The sequence below is a fragment of the Salvelinus sp. IW2-2015 genome, linkage group LG4p (assembly GCF_002910315.2).
Source record: "Salvelinus sp. IW2-2015 linkage group LG4p, ASM291031v2, whole genome shotgun sequence".
NCBI classification, from domain to species: Eukaryota; Metazoa; Chordata; class Actinopteri; order Salmoniformes; family Salmonidae; genus Salvelinus; species Salvelinus sp. IW2-2015.
The window spans coordinates 18,256,545-18,276,124 of record NC_036841.1 but is presented as its reverse complement, the minus strand read 5'-3'; the positions used below and the strand labels follow the sequence as shown (position 1 = coordinate 18,276,124).

At 42.7% G+C, this 19,580-nt stretch overlaps 2 protein-coding genes across 2 annotated transcripts in view; both read right to left on the bottom strand.

The window, feature by feature from the left end:
• Window positions 1–6,484: 6,484 nt before the first annotated feature.
• On the bottom strand, window positions 6,485–7,567 carry LOC111960640 (uncharacterized). Its single transcript, XM_023982739.2, has one exon. It carries the CDS (start codon window positions 7,545–7,547, stop codon window positions 6,702–6,704), a length of 846 nt encoding a protein of 281 aa, XP_023838507.1. The 5' UTR covers window positions 7,548–7,567; the 3' UTR covers window positions 6,485–6,701.
• Window positions 7,568–14,536: 6,969 nt separating this feature from the next.
• LOC111960635 (interleukin-1 receptor accessory protein) overlaps window positions 14,537–19,580 on the bottom strand; it is a 33,502-nt gene continuing 28,458 nt past the window's right edge. Inside the window, exons 7-11 of the mRNA XM_023982733.1 lie at window positions 18,553–18,679; window positions 18,245–18,393; window positions 15,945–16,088; window positions 15,641–15,784; window positions 14,537–15,180 (exon numbers count right to left, since the gene is read on the bottom strand). Of these exons, the coding sequence (XP_023838501.1) occupies window positions 14,804–15,180; window positions 15,641–15,784; window positions 15,945–16,088; window positions 18,245–18,393; window positions 18,553–18,679 (941 nt within the window). The 3' untranslated portion in view covers window positions 14,537–14,803. The remainder of the gene's footprint in view (window positions 15,181–15,640; window positions 15,785–15,944; window positions 16,089–18,244; window positions 18,394–18,552; window positions 18,680–19,580) is intronic.

The window sequence follows — 19,580 nt, the reverse complement described above, 5'->3', positions numbered from 1 at the left end:
ACGGTAATCTATTCAATAAAAGAGAGAAAGAAAATGTCGAGCTACCCCTCTCGCGCGCAGGAACCAATCAAAGGACACCTGACTCGTTTTGAAAAATCTCGCTCATTTTTCAAAATAAAAGCCTGAAACTACGTCTAAAGCCTGGTCACAGCCTGAGGAAGCCATTGGAAAAGGAATCTGGTTGATACCCCTTTAAATGGAGGAGGGGCAGGCAACGGAACAGCGATAAAAATAAATTAAAAAAGCACTTCCGGGTTGGATTTCCTCAGGTTTTCGCCTGCAGATTCAGTTTGTTATACTCACAGACAATATTTTGACAGTTTTGGATACTTTGGAGTGTCTTCTATCCCAATCTGTAAATTATATGCATATTCTACAATCTGGGCCTGAGAAATAGTCTCTTTACCTTGGGAACGTTATTTAAAAATTAAAAATCTGGCCCCTAGCGTCAAGAAGTTAAGGTCAACAAAGTCAAGGTGTTGGAATGGCCATCACAAAGCCCTGACCTCAATGTTTCCCACAATAAGTTGGGTGAATTGTGGCCCATTCCTCCTGACAGAGCTGGTGTAACTGAGTCAGGTTTGTAGGCCTACTTGCTCGCACACGCTTTTTCACTTCTGCCCACAAACTTTTTGTGGAAGGCTACCTGAAACATTTGACCCAAGTTAAACAATTTAAAGGCACTGCTACCAAATACTAATTGAGTGTATGTGAACTTCTGACCCACTGGGAATGTGATGAAAGAAATAAAAGCTGAAATAAATCATTCTCTCTACTATTATTCTGACATTTCACATTCTTAAAATAAAGTGGTGATCCTAACTGACCTAAGACAGGGAATTTTTACTAGGATTAAATGTCAGGAATTGTGAAAAACTGAGTTTAAATGTATTCGGCTAAGGTGTACGTAAACTTCCGACTTCGACTGTATATCACAGAAACGTCCACCAAAAGGAAATATAAGAATCAAGAYCAAACCTCAAAAGACCACTAGCCCATATGAATATATGTGGCCTTAGAAATAAGGTTCATGAAATGTAATAACTTGCTGACATCAGATTGCATTCATCTATTAGCCATTTCTGACACTCACTTAGATAATTCATGTGATGATACAGCAGTAGCAATACAAGGATATAACATCTATAGAAGAGACAGAACTGCTTATGGGGGAGGTGTTTCTGTATATATTCAGAGCCATATCCCTGTAATGCTTAGAGAAGATCTTATGTCAAGTTGTCACGCCCTGACCTTGGAGATCTTTTTTATGTCTCTATTCTGGTTGGTCAGGGCGTGAGTTTGGGTGGGCATTCTATGTCTGGTGTTCTATGTTGTTCTATGTTTTGTATTTCTATGTGTTTGGCCTGGTATGGTTCCCAATCATAGGCAGCTGTCTATCGTTGTCTCTGATTGAGAACCATACTTAGGTAGCCTGTTCCCACCTGTGTTTGTGGGTAGTTGTTTTCTGTTTTGTGTGTCTTCACCTTACAGAACTGTTTTGTTTCGTTCACTCTCTTTGTTTTTTTTTGTTATTGCAGTGTTCAGTTTATTTATTAAAATTAACATGGACACTCACCACGCTGCGGTTTGGTCCGATCCTTCCTATTCCTCATCCGACGAAGACGACGATCGTTACACAAGTGTTGTGGTTGCAGGTTCACTTGGCACATCTAAAGCCTTTTCTTYTGGGGTGTTGCTATAGGCCACCAAGTGCTAACAGTCAGTATCTAAATAATATGTGTGAAATGTTTGATAGTATATGTGATGTAAACAGAAAGGTCTACTTTCTTGGGGACCTGAATATTGACTGGTTTTCATCAAGCTGTCCGCTCAAGAGGAAGCTTCTTAATGTAACCAGTGCCTGTAATCTGGTTCAGGTTATTAATCAACCTACCAGGGTGTTTCTAAACACTACAGGAACAAGATCGTCAACATTTTTACTAATACTGTAGAACCTTGTTCTAAATATGTATCTGTACCCATTGGATGCAGTGATCACAATATAGTGGCTATATCCAGGAAAGCCAAAGTTCCAACAGCTGGGCCTAAAATAATGTTTAAGAGATCATACAAAAGATTTTGCTGTGACTCTTATGTGGATGATGTTAAAAATATTTGTTGGTCTGATGTGATTAATGAGGAGCATCCAAACGCTGCACTTGATTAATTTATGAAATTGCTTCGTCCAATTATTGATAAACATGCACCTGTTAAGAAACTGACTGGTTGAACTGTTCAGGCTCCATGGATTGATGAGGACAAAAAAAAATGGTATGATTGAATTTGGGGCAAAAGGAGTGGCTAATAAGTCTGGCTGCACATCTGACTGGCTTACTTACTGCAAATTGAGAAATGATGTGACTAAACTCAACAAAACGAAGAAGAAACTGTATTATGAAGCCAAGATCAATGATATAAAGGATGATGGAAAAACAACTTGAGTACTTTAAATTAAATTATGGGCAGAAAGACAAATTCAAGTCTGTCTTTCATCGAATCAGATGGCTTATTCATCACAAAACCATTTGATGTTGCCAATTATTTTACTGAATTGGCAAAGTGGGCAAACTTAGGCAGGACATGCCAACAACGAACAGTGAGCAATTGTATTCGTGCATTAAAAAAAAAATGAAATAAAAGCATTGCAGTCTGAATTTTGTAAAGTTTTCTATTTATTTATTTAACCAGGAAAGTCAGTTAAGAACAAATTCTTATTTACAATGATGGCTTATCAAAAGGCAAAAAGCCTCCTGCAGGGACAGGAGCCTGGGATTAAAAAWAAWAAATAAATACAATATAAATATAGGACAAAACACACATCACAACAAGCGAGACAACTCTACATAAAGAGAGACATAAGACAATATAACAAGCAGCAACACATGACAACACAACATGGTAGCAGCACAAAACATGGTACAAACATTATTGGGCACAGACAACAGCACAAAGGGCAAGAAGATAGAGACAACAATACATCACACAAAGCAGCCACAACTGTCAGTAAGAGTGTCTGTGATTGAGTCTTTGAATGAAGAGATTGAGATAAAACTGTCCAGTTTGAGTGTTTGTTGCAGCTCGTTCCAGTCGCTATCTGCAGCGAACTTAAAAGAGGAGCGACCCAGGGATGTGTGTACTTTGAGTACCTTTAACAGAATGTGACTGGCAGAATGGGTGTGTATGTGGAGGATGAGGGCTGCAGTAGATTTCTCAGATAGGGGAGAGTGAGGCCTAAGATGGTTTTATAAATAAGCATCAACCAGTGGGTCTTGCGACAGGTATACAAAGATGACCAGTTTACAGAGGAGTATAGAGTGCAGTGATGTGTCCTATAAGGAGCATTGGTGGCAAATCTGATGGCCGAATGGTAAAGAACATCTAGCCGCTCGAGAGCACCCTTACCTGCCGATCTATGAATTATGTCTCCGTAAACTAGCATGGGTAGCATGGCCATCTGAATCAGGGTTAGTTTGGCAGCTGGGGAGAAAGAGGAGCAATTACGATAGAGGAAACCAAGTCTAGATTTAACTTTAGCCTGCAGACGAGTGTCAAAGCCGGTGTAATACGATTCGATCATAGTCCTGTATTGATGCTTTGCCTGTTTGATGTTCCTTCGGAGGGCATCGGAGGGTTCGTCGGGTTAGAGTCCCGCTCCTTGAAAGCGGCAACTCTAACCTTTAGCTCAGTGTGGCTGTTGCCTGTAATCCATGGCTTCTGGTTGGGGTATGTACGTACGGTCACATTTTCGGTCATAAGAGAATGTAAAAGCAACATTATGTACAAAATAAGTTAAAAAATAAGTTACAAACAACGCAAAGAAACAAACAAAAAAACACAATTGGTTAGGAACACGTAAAACGTGAGCCTTCTTCTCCGGCGCCATCTTTGCTCAGTGATTTGTTTGTGTTAATGTACAGTCATGGCCAAAAGTTTTGAGAATGACACAAATATTAATTTCCACAAAGTTTGCTGCTTCAGTGTCTTTAGATATTTTTGTCAGATGTTACTATGGAATACTGAAGTATAATTACAAGCATTCCATAAGTATCAAAGGCTTTAATTGACAACTACATGAAGTTGATGCAAAGAGTCAATATTTGCAGTGTTGACCCTTCTTTTTCAAGACCTCTGCAATCCGCCCTGGCATGCTGTCAATTAACTTCTGGACCACATCCTGACTGATGGCAGCCCATTCTTGCATAATCAATGCCTGGAGTTTGTCAGAATTTGTGGGGTTTTGTTTGTACACCCACCTCTTGAGGATTGACCACAAGTTCTCAATGCGATTAAGGTCTGGGGAGTTTCCTGGCCATGGACCCAAAATATCGATGTTTTGTTCCCCGACCCACTTAGTTATCACTTTTGCCTTATGGCAAGGTGCTCTGTCATGCTGGAAAAGGCATTGTTCGTCACCAAACTGTTCCTGGATGGTTGGGAGAAGTTGCTCTCGTAGGATGTGTTGGTACCATTCTTTATTCATGGCTGTGTCCTTAGGCAGAATTGTGAGTGAGCCCACTCCCTTGGCTGAGAAGCAACCCACACATGAATGGTCTCAGGATGCTTTACTGTTGACATGACACGGGACTGATGGTATCGCTCACCTTGTCTTCTCCGGACAAGCTTTTTTCCGGATGCCCCAAACAATCGGAAAGGGGATTCATCAGAGAAAATGACTTTACCCCAGTCCTCAGCAGTCCAATCCCTGTACCTTTTGCAGAATATCAGTCTGTCCCTGATGTTTTTCCTGGAGAGAAGTGGCTTTTTTGCTGCACTTCTTGACACCAGGCCATCCTCCAAAAGTCTTTGCCTCACTGTGCATGCAGATGCACTCACACCTTTGCTGCCATTCCTGAGCAAGCTCTGTACTGGTGGTGCCCCAATCCCGCAGCTAAATCAACTTTAGGAGACAGTCCTGGTGCTTGCTGGACTTTCTTGTGCGCTCTGAAGCCTTCTTCACAACAATTGAACCGCTCTCCTTGAAGTTCTTGATGATCCGATCAAATGGTTGATTTAGGTGCAATCTTACTGGCAGCAATATCCTTGCCTGTGAAGCCCTTTTTGTGCAAAGCAATGATGACGGCACATGTTTCCTTGCCGGTAACCATAGTTGACAGAGGAAGAACAATGATTCCAAGCACCACCCTCCTTTTGAAGCTTCCAGTCTGTTATTCAAACTCAATCAGCATGACAGAGTGATCTCCAGCCTTGTCCTCGCCAACACTCACACCTGTGTTAACGAGAGAATCACTGACATGATGTCAGCTGGTCCTTTTGTGACAGGGCTGAAATGCAGTGGAAATGTTTTTGGGGGATTCAGTTCATTTGCATGGCAAAGAGGGACTTTGCAATTAATTGCAATCCATCTGACCACTCTTCAAACATTCTGGAGTATATGCAAATTGCCATCATAGAAACTGAGGCAGCAGACTTTGTGAAAATGTATATTTGTGTCATTCTCCAAACTTTTGGCCAAGACTGTATACTTCTAAACCAATTTACTCCCACTCAATCTGAGTAGTGATTATGTAAATGTCTGCCTTGCTCATGCTCTAATTGGATCTAAGGTTGATCAAATCAATTTCCAGGTTTCTTGAAAAATGATTATTTTTCTCAACGAGACTTACCTGTTTAAATAATATGTGTAGTGACTAAAGAGGTACTGTCTCCTGCACTATTCAGGTGCAAGCTTAAACTATTCCCTTCAATGTGTGTGTAATTTTCCTCAATGGAAGGAAAACAGACTCTCCCACCCAGCACGATATTCTGTCTCCCTCCCTTTGTCTACTCTTTTTCTGCCCTTCAGCATTGTGAATGTGTTTCATAGCACTGTACAGTATGTCGTCATTGCACTTGCCTCAATCTGTGATCCATATGGAAAAAGGGTACAGCTTTTGATAATAGAACCCTCATTCAATACAACACATTAATTTCATAAGGAAATACACTATAATGACATTGCGACAAGGTTATGGTTCCTGTAGAATTAATTCTATTGAGTTCTATTGAATTGCATATTCATTGAGACGGGAAATTGTTGTATGGCCCATCCGAACAAAGTCTTAAAAAACTTGCATTGATAAAGTTGTATGGATTTCTGAACCAAATTTGAGTACCATTTGTCATGGGCTCAAAGGACCACCAAAGAAGCAAAATGGACACTAGATAGAGTATATTATGATAATCTAGAAACACTCAGCACAGTGCAGTTTGCTTGGACAGGTAGTTAGTATCTGTCAGTCAGTTCCAACAATCTCTAATCTTTTATGGTCCTCATTGTCCCAGAAGCCTGGTTGCCTGGTTGCTAATCACCCACCCACCCACCCCCCCTCATACCCACCCCCTTCCCCCMACAAAGTCACACACAGATAAACAGATGGGAGACAAACCAACCCAGGCCAGTGAATGGTGAACGAGTGACGTCTTCGATAGGTCAGTGAAGAACCAAATGACATACAGAACAGACAATCAATCACAAACACTGGACTTTTATATTTAATGTCAAATGTTTTTCATTACATACCCATAAAATTGACTTTCCACATTTCTCCACTTAAGAAACAAAGTTGTCTCCTCTGCTATTCCAATCCGATGTGTCTTTGGCATTTCGCAAGTTGTAAGTCAAGTTTATTGCAGTTGCCCCTGTCTTCAGACAGTGTTCTACAATGCACAGCCATGCCTGATATTGTTGCTTTTATTGTTATCTACTGTAGGTCGCACGCACAGTTGTCAGAGTTCTGTGGTTGGCTAGGGGAAGGATGTGGTTGTTCTGCTGGAGTTTCAGTACTCTTAGGGTCGAGTCCTACTTGGGTCGTTGTGCTGCTTGGATGTAGTTCTGGTTCGGTCTCTGTACTGATTTGATGAAGTCCTGGTTGGGCTTTTGTGCTGCTTGAATGAAGTCCTAGTTGGGTCTCTGTGCTGCTTGGATGAAGTCTTGGTTGGGTCACAGGTCTGTCACTGTTTGCTATGGGTTGATGTGGATGCTGGGTCTTCACAGCCGCCCTACCCAAGACGCCACGAGGCTCTCTCACACACACTCTACAGTTCTTACCGTGGCCCGCCTTCCACATCTCTCTGCTGCGCGCCTCCTGTATCCTCTGTATCCTCCACTTGCGCCCCCTGCCTCTGCCACCGCTGCTTGCTGCACTCTTGCCACCCCTCTGTCTCTGTGGCCCGGCGGCACCCTGCGGCTGACGCTGCTGGCCCAAAGAAGTGGCCAGGTCGGAGTGGGACGAGGTGCTGTCGATGAGCCTCCTCCCCAGAGCCAGCGGTCTCACAGGCAGGGCCAGGCGCAGGCGCTTCCAGAAGCGAGAGGTGGACGGCTCCGACTGGCGTCCCCTCCAGGTGATAGTGGCGGTACTGCGGCGTAGCTGCTTGGCCTCAGTGCAAGAGGCCGGTAGTCTCGGGAGGGGGCTGTAAAGGACTGTGATGATGTGTGCGTGGCTGGTGAGCTGGATGTAGAGGCCCAAGCGACACTCCAGCAGGCTGACACTCTTCTCTGTCAGGTAGGCAGGGCTCAGGACCACCAGGAGCCGGCGGCTTGACTGCATACACCTGAGGACAGCCTCCGACACATCTAGGAGAGAGAGACTCACCTTAGGAACCTACCAGGACGGCACAATGACACTATGGGCAACATTCAATAAAACCGCATTGTGATATTTAAATAAGCATGCCCCATTCAAAAAAGTTGAACCAGGAACAGATATAGCCCTTGGATCACTACAGACCTGACTGCACTTGACGAGCACAAAAACATCCTGTGGCGTACTGCATTAGCATCGAATAACCTCCGCGATATGCAACTTTTCATGGAAGTTAGGAACCAATATACACAGGCAGTTAGGAAAGCAAAGGCTAGCTTTATCAAACAGAAATTTGCATCCTGTAGCACAAACTCCTAAAAGTTCTGGGACACTGTAAAGTCCATGGAGAATAAGAGCACCTCCTCCCAGCTGCCACTGCACTGAGGCTAGGAAACACTGTCACCACCGATAAATCCGTGATAATTGAGAATTTCAATAAGCATTTTTCTACGGCTGGCCATGCTTTCCACCTGGCTCCCGTACCCCGGTCAACAGCACTGCGCCGCCCACAGCAACTTGCCCAAGCCTCCCCATTTTCCTTCACCCAAATCCAGATAGCTGATGTCCTGAAAGTGCTGCAAAATCTGGACCCCTACAAATCAGCCGAGCTAGACAATCTGGACCATCTGTTTCTAAAAGTATCCCCTGAAATTGTTGCAACCCCTATTACTAGCCTGTTCAACCTCCCTTTCGTATCGTCTGAGATCCCCAAAGATTGGAAAGCTGCCGCGGTTATTCCCCTCTTCAAAGGGGGAGACACTCTAGACCCAAACTGCTACAGACCTATATCTATCCTACCCTGCCTTTCTAAGGTCTTTGAAAGTCAAGTTAACTTCTCTAGGATAGGGGGCAGCATTTTCAGGTTTGGATGAAAAGCATACCCAAATTCAACTGCCAGCTACTCATCCCCAGAAGATARGATATGCATATTGTTAGTAGATTTGGATAGAAAACACTCTGAAGTTTCTAAAACTGTTTGAATCATGTCTGTGAGTATAACAGAACTTATTTAGCAGGCAAAACCCCGAGGACAAACCATTCAGATATTTTTTGTTGTTGAGGTCACTCTCTTTTCAATGAGTTTTCATTGGGAATACAGATTTCTAATTTACCTTCTTGCAGTTCCTACCGCTTCCACTGGATGTCAACAGTCTTTAGAAATTGGTTGAGGGTTTTTCCTTTGTGTAATGAAGAAGTACGGCCATTTTGAATCAGGGTCACTTGTTGTGTCCTGTTTGTTAGAGGCGCATGACCAGAAGGCTAGCTACAGTTTGTTTTAATCCTGTATTGAACACAGATCATCCCGTCTTCAATTTTATCGATTATTTACCTTAAAAAATACCTAAAGTTGTATTACAAAAGTAGTTTGAAATGTTTTGGCAAAGTTACAGGTAACTTTTGAGATATTTTGTAGTCACGTTTCACAATTTGGAACCGGTGTTTTTCTGGATCAAACGCGCCAAATAAATTGACATTTTGGATATATATCGACGGAATTAATCGAACAAAAGGACCATTTGTGATGTTTATGGGACATATTGGAGTGCCAACAACAGAAGCTCGACAAAGGTAAGGCATGAATTATATTTTTATTTCTGTGTTTTGTGTCGCGCCTGCAGGGTTGAAATATGCTTCTCTCTCTGTTTACTATGGTGCAATCCTCAGATAATAGCATTGTTTGCTTTCGCCGAAAAGCCTATTTGAATTCTGACATGTTGGCTGGATTCCCAACCAGTGTAGCTTTAATTTGGTATCTTTCATGTGTGATTTAATGAAAGTTTGATTTTTATAATAATTTATTTGAATATGGCGCTCTGCATTTTCTCTGGCTTTTGGCCAAGTGAGACAGTAGCGTCCCGCCTAAACTCAGATTTTTTGATATAAATATGAACTTTACCGAACAAAACATACATGTATTGTGTAACATGAAGTCCTATGAGTGTCATCTGATGAAGATCATCAAAGGTTAGTGATTCATTTTATCTCTATTTCTGCTTTTTGTTACTCCTCTCTTTGGCTGGAAAAATGGCTGTGTTTTTCTGTGGCTATGTACTGACCTAACATAATCGTTTGGTGTGCTTTCGCCGTAAATCCTTTTTGAAATCAGACATGTTAGCTGGATTCACAACAAGTGTAGCTTTAATTTGGTGCCTTTCATGTGTGATTTCATGAAAGTTAGATTTTTATAGTAATTTATTTGAATTTGGCGCTCTGCATTTTTACTGGCTTTTGGCCAAGTGGGACGTTAGCGTCCCACATATCCCAGAGAAGTTAACAAACAGATCACCAACCATTTCGAATCCCACCGTACCTTCTCCGCAATGCAATCTGGTTTCCGAGCTGGTCATGGGTGCACCTCAGCCACGCTCAAGGTCCTATCATAACCGCCATCGATAAGAGACATTACTGTGCAGCTGTATTCATCGACCTGGCCAGGGCTTTCGACTCTGTCAATCACCACATTCTTATCGGCAGACTCAACAGCGTTGGTTTCTCTAATGACTGCCTCGCCTGGTTCAACAACTACTTCTCAGACAGAGTTCAGAGTGTCAAATTGGTGGGCCTGTTGTCCGGACCTCTGGCAGTCTCTATGGGGGTGCCACAGGGTTCAATCCTCGGGCCGACTCTTTTCTCTGTATAGATCAATGTTGTCGCTCTTGCTGCTGGTGATTCTCTGATCCACCTCTACGCAGACGACACCATTCTGTATACTTCTGGCCCTTCTTTGGACACTGTGTTAGCGTCTCACCTACCCTAGAGAAGTTAACGTCCCACCAGGCCAACATYCGGTGAAACTGCAGAGAGCTAACATTTTAAATACACCATTCGTTGTATTAAACATTCTTGTAAATACATGTATCTTTCATCATTTAAAAGATGAACGTCTTATTAATCCAGCCGCTGTGTCAGATTTCAAAAAGGTTTACTGCAAAAGCAAACATGCGATTTTCTGAGGACGGCGCCCCACACACACAAGTATTACTAGCATTTTCCAACCAAGCATTAGCGTCACGAAAGTCAGAAATAACAATAAAATAAATCGCTTACCATTGAAGATCTTCCTCTGGTGGCAATGCCAAGTGTCCTAACTACACAGTGAATGTTCGTTTTGTTTGATAAAATCCATTTTTATAGCCTAACACGAAACATTCGTAAACCGGTTGCGTCGTGATTTCCGTCTCATTCAACTTTGGAYGAAGCGTTCATGGTAATTACACACACTAAACAAACGTTTATCCAGTCATGGTTGGTTTCATTGCAATCCTCTGGTTGTTACAACCATACATGATGGCTCTTTTCCCGGGACGTATTGACCGAAACAAACCAATTTGAAGACACCAATCAATGACCTCATTGCGCACCAATGGTAGGACYGGTCTATCGTTGATTGACTGTATTTTGGCCCAATGACCACTGATCATCTTGAAATCTAGCTTGGAAGATAGCCAATGAGCTGAGGTAAACRGCAATATGTAATGGTTATACGTTTGAAGACCAGCCTTTGTCGTAAACTCTGGCGTAAAAGAGGTTCATTCGCCATTGCAAATCCTACTTGACGGAGCCTCGAGTGTAACGCATAGCAGTACATATTCAATAGCATTTAACAAGTTTATATATTTAAATTATGGCGAATAAATCAGGAAAAGCTAAAACAAAGTCTAGGTATACAGATTTAACCCAAATTATAGAGGAAATTGATAGAGACAGCCCCCCGTCTCACAGCTAGCCTTCAGGGAGCTGCTCATCCAGGAGCTTGCTAGCTACAGCAAGTCCACTGCAGTACCTTCTGCTCCAACCAGGGGTGTTCACCTGCCCAGATTCATCTCTGCAGGCATGAATGTGCCTCAGGGCAAAAAGGGCACAGTAGGGAGACGTCGTTGTGCGCTTTGTCACAGGAAATGCCCCATCACCTGCACCACCACCTGTTCAGTAAGCCTCTGCTTTACAGCAGAAAGAGACTGCTATGGGCCATGGCACTAGCAGCACAATATTGTGTAGAGGACTGAGGGTCTTCACAATATTGTAAATAGAAAATGTGTAAATAGTTACCCTTGTTATTTGTTTATTATTATTTATTTWAAAAAATGTTTTCATATATATATATATATTTATTTTTTGGGGGTGTGTTAGAATAGCATTTATGTATTTTGTATATAGTTCTTTCCTTCAAAATGTATCACTGTACCAATTCGGCCACTTGGGTACATTTGTGTGGGACACCTGGGTGACTTCATGCTCAATGTCATGTAGCTCGCTCATTTTTGAAGTTATCTGTCTAAAACTTTGCTCAGCTATTGTTGCCATCTTATGTTCTTCATTCAAATCATCCACAGCATCCTATCTGTATGTTTGCTGTTCTTGGTCATTTGAAAGATGATGCAGCAACAATAAAAGATCTGTATGTTATATTCTCTTATATTCAATTCACATTTCCACAAAATTCAGACTGTTTCCTTTCAAATGATACCAAGAATATGCATATCCTTGCTTCTGAGCCTGAGCTACAGGCAGTTAGATTAGGGTATGTCTTTAGGTGGAAATTGAGAAGAAGGGGGGATACCCCAAAGAAGTTAACTAACCTCCAGATGGGCTTCAATGCCATACAACTCTCCTTCCGTGGCCTCCAACTGCTCTTAAATGCAAGCAAAACTAAATGCATGCGCTTCAAACGATCGCTACCCACACCTGCCCGCCCATCCAGCATCACTACTCTGGACGGTTCTGACTTAGAATATGTGGACAACTATAAATACCTAGGTTTCTGGTTAGACTGTAAACTAGAATTGGCTTCCTATTTCGCAACAAAGCATCCTTCACTCATGCTGCCAAACAAACCCTCGTAAAACTGTCTATCCTACCGATCCTTGACTTCGGTGTCATTTACAATATAGCCTCCAACAATCTACTCAGCAAATTGGATGCTGTCTATCGCAGTGCCATCCGTTTTGTCACCAAAACCCCATATACTACCCACGACTGCGACTTGTACGTTCTCGTTGGCTGGCCCTCGCTTCATATTCGTCGCCAAAACCACTGGCTCCAGGTCATCTATAAGTCTTTGCTAGGTAAAGCCCTGCCTTATCTCAGCTAACTGGTCACCATAGCAGCACCCACCCGTAGCACGCGCTCCAGCAGGTATATTTCACTGGTCACCCCCAAAGCCAATTCCTCCTTCGGCCGCCTTTCCTTCCAGTTCTCTGCTGCCAATGACTGGAATGAACTGCAAAAATCACTGAAGCTGGAGACTCATATGTCCCTCATTAGCTTTAAGCACCAGCTGTCAGAGCAGCTCACAGATCACTGCACCTGTACATAGCTCATCTGTAAATAGCCCATCCAACTACCTCATCCCCATACTGTTATTTATTTTGCTCCTTTGCACCCCAGTATCTCTACTTGCACACTCATCTTCTGCACATCTATCACTCCAGTGTTTAATTGCTATACTGTAATTATTTCGCCACTATGACCTATTTATTGCCTTACCTCCCTTATCCTCCCTTGACTGTGTTTGTTGTTTGTTTACTCCATGTGTAACTCTGTTTTTGTTTGTGTCACACTGCTTTGCTTTATCTTGGCCAGTTCGCAGTTGTAAATGAGAAAAATGTTTTWAAAAATATTAATAAATTGCGATGACACAACAGTGGTAGGCCTGATCACCGACAACGACGAGACAGCTTATAGGGAGGAGGTCAGAGACCTGGCCGTGTGGTGCCAGGACAACAACCTCTCCCTCAATGTGATCAAGACAAAGGAGATGATTGTAGACTACAGGAAAAGGAGGACCGAACATGCCCCCCATTCTCATCAACGGGGCTGTAGTGGAGCAGGTTGAGACCTTCAAGTTCCTTGRTGTCCACATCACCAACAAACTAACATGGTCCAAGCACACCAAGACAGTCGTGAAGAGGGCATAACAAAAACCTATTCCCCCTCAGGAGACTGAAAAGATTTGGCATGGGTCCTCAGAGCCTCAAAAGGTTCTACAGCTGCACCATCGAGAGCATCCTGACTGGTTGCATCACTGCCTGGTATGGCAACTGCTCGGCCTCCAACTGCAAGGCACTACAGAGGATAGTGCGTACGGCCCAGTACATCACTTCCTGCCATCCAGGACCTCTATACCAGGCAGTGTCAGGGGAAGGCCCTAAAAATTGTCAAAGACTCCAGCCACCCTAGTCATAGACCGTTCTCTCTGCTACCGCACGGCAAGTCTAAGTCCAAGAGGCTTCTAAACAACTTCTACCCCTAAGCAATAAGACTCCTGAACATCTAATCAAATGGCTACCCAGACTATTTGCATTGCCCCCCCTTTTACACCACTGCTCTCTGTTATTATCTATGCATAGTCACTTTAATAACTCTACCATTCATATACTTATTACCTCGACTTACCGGTGCCCACGCACATTGACTCTGTACTGGTACTGCTGCTCTTTAACTACTTACTACTTGTTACTTTTATTTCTTATTCTTATTTGTATTTTTTAAACTGCATTGTTGGTTAGGGGCTTGTAAGTAAGCATTTCACTGTAAGGTCTACACCAGTTGTGTTCTGCTCATGTGACAAATAAAATTTGATTTGATATTCTGCAAAGCTAGATTTTTTCCAACAGTCAAATAAAATGACAGAATAGTTTTGATGTACTTTAAAAGGAACGTAGTGTGAAAACTTACTAATCACTAACAAGTGGACTCCCCTCCAAACTGTGCACATTAATCACACTGATTAAAGACACTAATTAGACATTGCTATGCCATGTTCGACTGAATATCAGCCTGTATATTTTCCATTATCAAAAACAATGACAAATGCACATACTCATAGCTATCATATCACCTTCCAGAAATATATATTCAACCAGCAACTCCAAACATGTGAAAGATTATGCATAATATGACAAACATTAATGAAAATGTAATGAAATTAAATGACATGGATGAAATAGATATTGAGATATGAAAAAAATGCATTTATTCAAAAAATATTTACATATGAAAGTATACAAAATGAGACAATGCGAGACCCTTTCAAAAGAGCATTTAACAGAATGCAAAACAAATGGATGAATGGTTTCTCACTCACAAAAAGGAAACAAAACGACAGTGTAATAATGGAACAATGGTGTGTGTGTGGGCGGGCGTGCGTATGTCACATATATGCTATGCCATTCTGTATTCTAAGTGCGAGTTGCGTCTCCACTATGTTATTATGCTCGCTATGTGTCTATCACTATATTCTTCAGTGGTATAACGTTACTATCTTGGCTCTGTAGCTTGTCTTTAATCCTTCTGACAGGTAGCTCCACCCGGAGTCGCTTCCAGAACCTAGAGGACAGATCGCTGGATTTGTCCCCTTGCCATCGGACCAACGCCAGGGCTACTCTCGCTTGCCTCAGCTCGCGCACCCAGCCGTCCCGCCTCAAGGGCTTATACTGGACCAGGATGACCCGCAGATGTCCACCCCACGCCATGCTGTCTAGCCCTGCCTTGAGCTCCAGCAGGGCCTGGGTCCCCTGGAGGCCATATCCTGGGCTGAGCACCACCAGGACGCGGCGACTGCGGCCCACAAAGGTCAGCGTCTCGTCAGTGATGGCTGGGAAGGGGATCACACCATTCTCACTCAGTAACACAGCGCTTCTGAGGGGGTCGGCCTGAGCAAGGCGCTATGCAGATTCACTAATCTTGATCACATAACGAGGAGTCATTCGGGATGCAAGATGATTTGTAGATCAGTGATTCAGCACAGCGCCTTCATTCAGGCCAATCCTCCGAATCCTCTAATGGTAATAGCATGTGTCATTGTTAGGGCCAGGGGAGGTTTGCTGACCATGTGACATGACCAGGGAAAACACCGGGCCCTGGTTGTAGGCTATTAGAGAGTTTTTCCTGGTCAGGTTGTGGTCAGGAAAATCTCCGGTCTGTAATCATCTCCCTCACAATTCCTACCCACTGGTTTATTCTAACACACTGTTCCCCTTTCTCTCATACACTCCTCATACCGCTGTTGTACTGTTCCATACTGATATCAGTGCCTGAAGATAGACCATACTCACTCCCTCCAGGAAGGCTGTCCCTGTCGAAGATGCAGACGGTATAGCCCAGCTCATTCTCCAGGACCCTGCGGAGTGTGAAGAGAACAAATTGCTCCTCCTCGCTATTCCTCGCGTACGAGATGTAGATGTCATACTCCTTGTCGTCTGAATGAGGGAGAAGGCAGAAACATAGTAAGAGACATTCAGAGATGTCATTATTAGGGTCAGGAGCTACACTTTCTTGGCCAGGTCAAGTGGTCAGGAAAAACGAATGGCAATAGTCGGTTATTCTTAGCAAGGTCTGTCTGTACAGTAGGTGTCCCACCTGTACAGCGTTCGTCGGTTCCAAACCAGGAGCGATAGAGCAGCAGCAGCTCCAGCCAGAAGATGTGGTAGACCACGAACAGCACCAGCATCAGGAACAGAGTCACGCCCAGGCCACAGCCCAGCTCCACGGATGGCAGGTACACTGAAAATTCATTCGAGAATTGGGTGCCTCGGGTCTGGCCTAGTCGGTAACACCATCACCTGCAGCATATACTGTACCACTGTTCAAGGCGACATCTTCACAGTGCAAAAGAATTGTGCAAAGTGCGAAAAATAGCATAAACCTAATTGTTTATTTAACCTACTCTATATTTAGGCATGTGATTCCCATTGAGGCCAATGTCGCAGTATGATTTAACAAGAATTTTGTAAACCGAGCAATACATCTATAGTTTCCTCTTTTTATAAAGCACATTGTTGAAGAGAAAGTTGAAAATGTAATCACGCTGATCACAACGAGGTTTATTGTAATTTTAGCACTTTGCACAATTATTTTGCACTACGAAAATGTTGCCCTCAGTCCTGTGGTAGCCTTAAATAAAATCCAAACCCTCCGACCTGTATGTCTCATCCTGCTCTCCCTCACTGTTATGCCTGCTTATCCCCCCCCCCMMAAAAAATCATAAAAAATGGGAAAGGCCTGTGTGATAGAGCCAACTCTTCTAGGCTACAGGATTGGTGTGACCTGCACTCACTGGAAAAACTATTGATAATGATAATATGCTGTGCTGACATATGGAATTGTTTTAAGATGGTCATACTATGGACCATTTAGCTTGTTTGTTTTAATTCAATTTTTATTTTTACACATTTAACCCCTTTTTTTGGGTAGGCACAAAACTAACCTTCATAATTCCATATTTTAGTTTTTACAGATACTGGTTACCTTCAGACGAGTCCCATGACACAATCTCATCTTTCCACAGTGCAGGCCCATTCATTTGTAGCCCGAACGGTTCGGACACTACCAAACAGAAGTTGGCAAATAGACGGTGCCGACTACCAACTTCAGATATCTGTAGCTTAAACTGACGGATTTTTWATGGGAATTGTTTTATTATGTCACTTAGATTGATGCACCTTTCACACGAGTCATTGCAGCCCAATGTGCTTCACAAGTTATTGCTTGAAATAATAAAACACTAAAGCATGTAGCATGTAAAAATAAAACAAAAAACAGAGCAAGATATAAAACAATGGTATACAAATAATACTAAAAGGAAACAATGAGAATTTATCAAATGTAAAAGCATTAAAACAGAATATTGATATATTGATTTTTTTAAAGAAGTTACACTAAACAGTCCAAACCTCTGCAGAGATGAATTTTTTTTTTAATTCTATCATGGAAACGATCGGTGGTGGAAATTCAAATAATGAGGAGAGGCAAAGCCAATAATCAATCAACGTATTACTTTTATTAAAAACGTATTATAATGAGGAGGCTGGTCGCACCCCCCATGCAGGTGAAATGGAGTGAGAGCCCCCTGTACAAAAAGTACAGGAGCATTTATATAGTCAAACTACCCCATGCAAGCATCTGCAAACACGTGACCCTGTGTATGTGTGTGTGTGTGTGTGTGTGTGTGTGTGTGTGTGTGTGTGTGTGTGTGTGAGAGAGGAGACGAACTGGGTGAAAAGGTTGCCTCAGTCTGTTACAACCGAGTGAGAACAATCGGGGCCAGAATGACAGGAAGTCACTCTAGACATACTTCCTCTAACAATAGCTCAACGGTTACCACAATTTGGGCAAGCAAGTGCCTTTGACTTTCGGCCCAGATTATGTTTGGTCGTACTGGTCACACACAAAACATGAATCTTTCGCCCAGAAACGGGCTCCAAACAGAACAATAGCCATATCATTGGTGTGCAGGATATAACATTTAACTCTGTCTCCAGTTAACTTAAGAGGAGCCAGTCAGTTTCTCTCAAGTCTTGGCTGAGTGCCCAGACATCCTGGGGTCATTCTCGACACACAGAACAGTTAGAACAGGCCTCTATTAAGGCACGCACACACACTTTTCTATCTATATGACTTTGTTAAAAGAAACTAACTCAAGCCCAATGCCTAGGCTTAAAAACAGATATTTTAGTACAAAAGCATTAGTAACGTTTAACAGAAAACGTCCTCACGGATCACACAACAGTCCACAAGATCAACCGCGGAGCACTAGCGACACACCACTTTCCCCATCGTGACTAATACGATATCCAGCACATTTCCACACAAATGATCAACAAATGTCATATTGTAAATGTCACATGCTATGCTCTGTGGTGTTTTAAATCATTCCTCACCCTCCTCTTCGAGCACTGCCCTGCGGGTCGCTACACCTCGGCCGTTGCGTCCAGAGCAGTTGTATTCTCTGGTCAGGTCCTCTGAGCTGAAGTCCTGGATGCGGAGCACATTCTCAACTGTCCAGTCCTCAAAATAATTCAACACCACCCTGTAGGATAGAGAGATGAGGGGAGGGAAGGGAAAAATTGGACAGAGGTAACAGAAGAATGAGAGGAGAGGATAGATAGAAACAAACAAAATAACTGTATAAAAGAATAGAGAAGAATAGCAATGAGAAGATAAAGTAACAGAAGAGGATGAGACTTACCTAGAAGTGAATGAGATGCGGGGATCAGCTAGCTGATCTACAGTCTTCCCATCGATGGTCCACCAGGTCTCCCTGGGTCCTTCCAGGTAGGGCAATAACACCCTGCATGTGAGATTCACCTCTGACCCTGCAACAGTCACCACGGCGATCAATTCTGCTGCATTACCATGGGAACTGTCTACTGTGCTACCATGACAATATCACCCAATCTCATCAACTCACAMAAAAATGCAAGTAGCATTCTGTGAAATGGTATTGATTGTACTCGATTGCCAGTAATCAAATAAATGTGGAACTGTCAGTTTGGTCTGCACCCTGTGATGGGAAATATTATTATTGGCACAATCAAAGAACAGCTAAACGGGTACAACACTCTACACTAACTTGTGCAACAAATATAACCTAAAACAAAGCACACTGGGAAATATGTTAAATGAGGCCCAGAAGTCACAAGACCATTTATTTTATTTTATTTATTTAACCAGGAAGGGCTCATTGAGATTTAAAATCTCTTTTTCAAGAGCGTCCTGGCCAAGATAGGCAGCACCAAGTCATTACAAAAATTACAGACAGACAACATGAAAAACTACAAGTAATCTAGTAAAAACCATWGAATTCACAAGAGTATAACAATATCAAAAACAGCAAATTAAAAACATTGACAGGTCAGGGAATCAGCCTCAAAATCCTTCATCAGTGATTTAAAAACACCAATCGGGACAAGTTCTTCCAGTTTAAAATTATTTTGTAAGGTGTTCCAAGACGATGGCGCAGAGTACATAAAAGACCTTTTACCAAATTCAGTTCGGACATTTGGAACAGTTAGCAGGATAAAGTCTAGCGAACGAAGAGAGTACCCACCACATTTCTGAACAATAAAAATGCCCAAATAAAAAGGTAGTAAACCCAAAATGGCTTTGTAAGTAAAAGTATACCAGTGACTGAGCCTACGAGTGACTAGAGAAGGCCAGCCAACCCTGGTATACAAAGTGCAGTGGTGCGTAAGGGTTTTGCAGTTTAAAATAAAT

Bases quoted from the DNA above. Each gene is read 5' to 3' on its own strand.
- LOC111960640 (XM_023982739.2), bottom strand. From the start codon at position 7,547: ATGCAGTCAAGCCGCCGGCTCCTGGTGGTCCTGAGCCCTGCCTACCTG.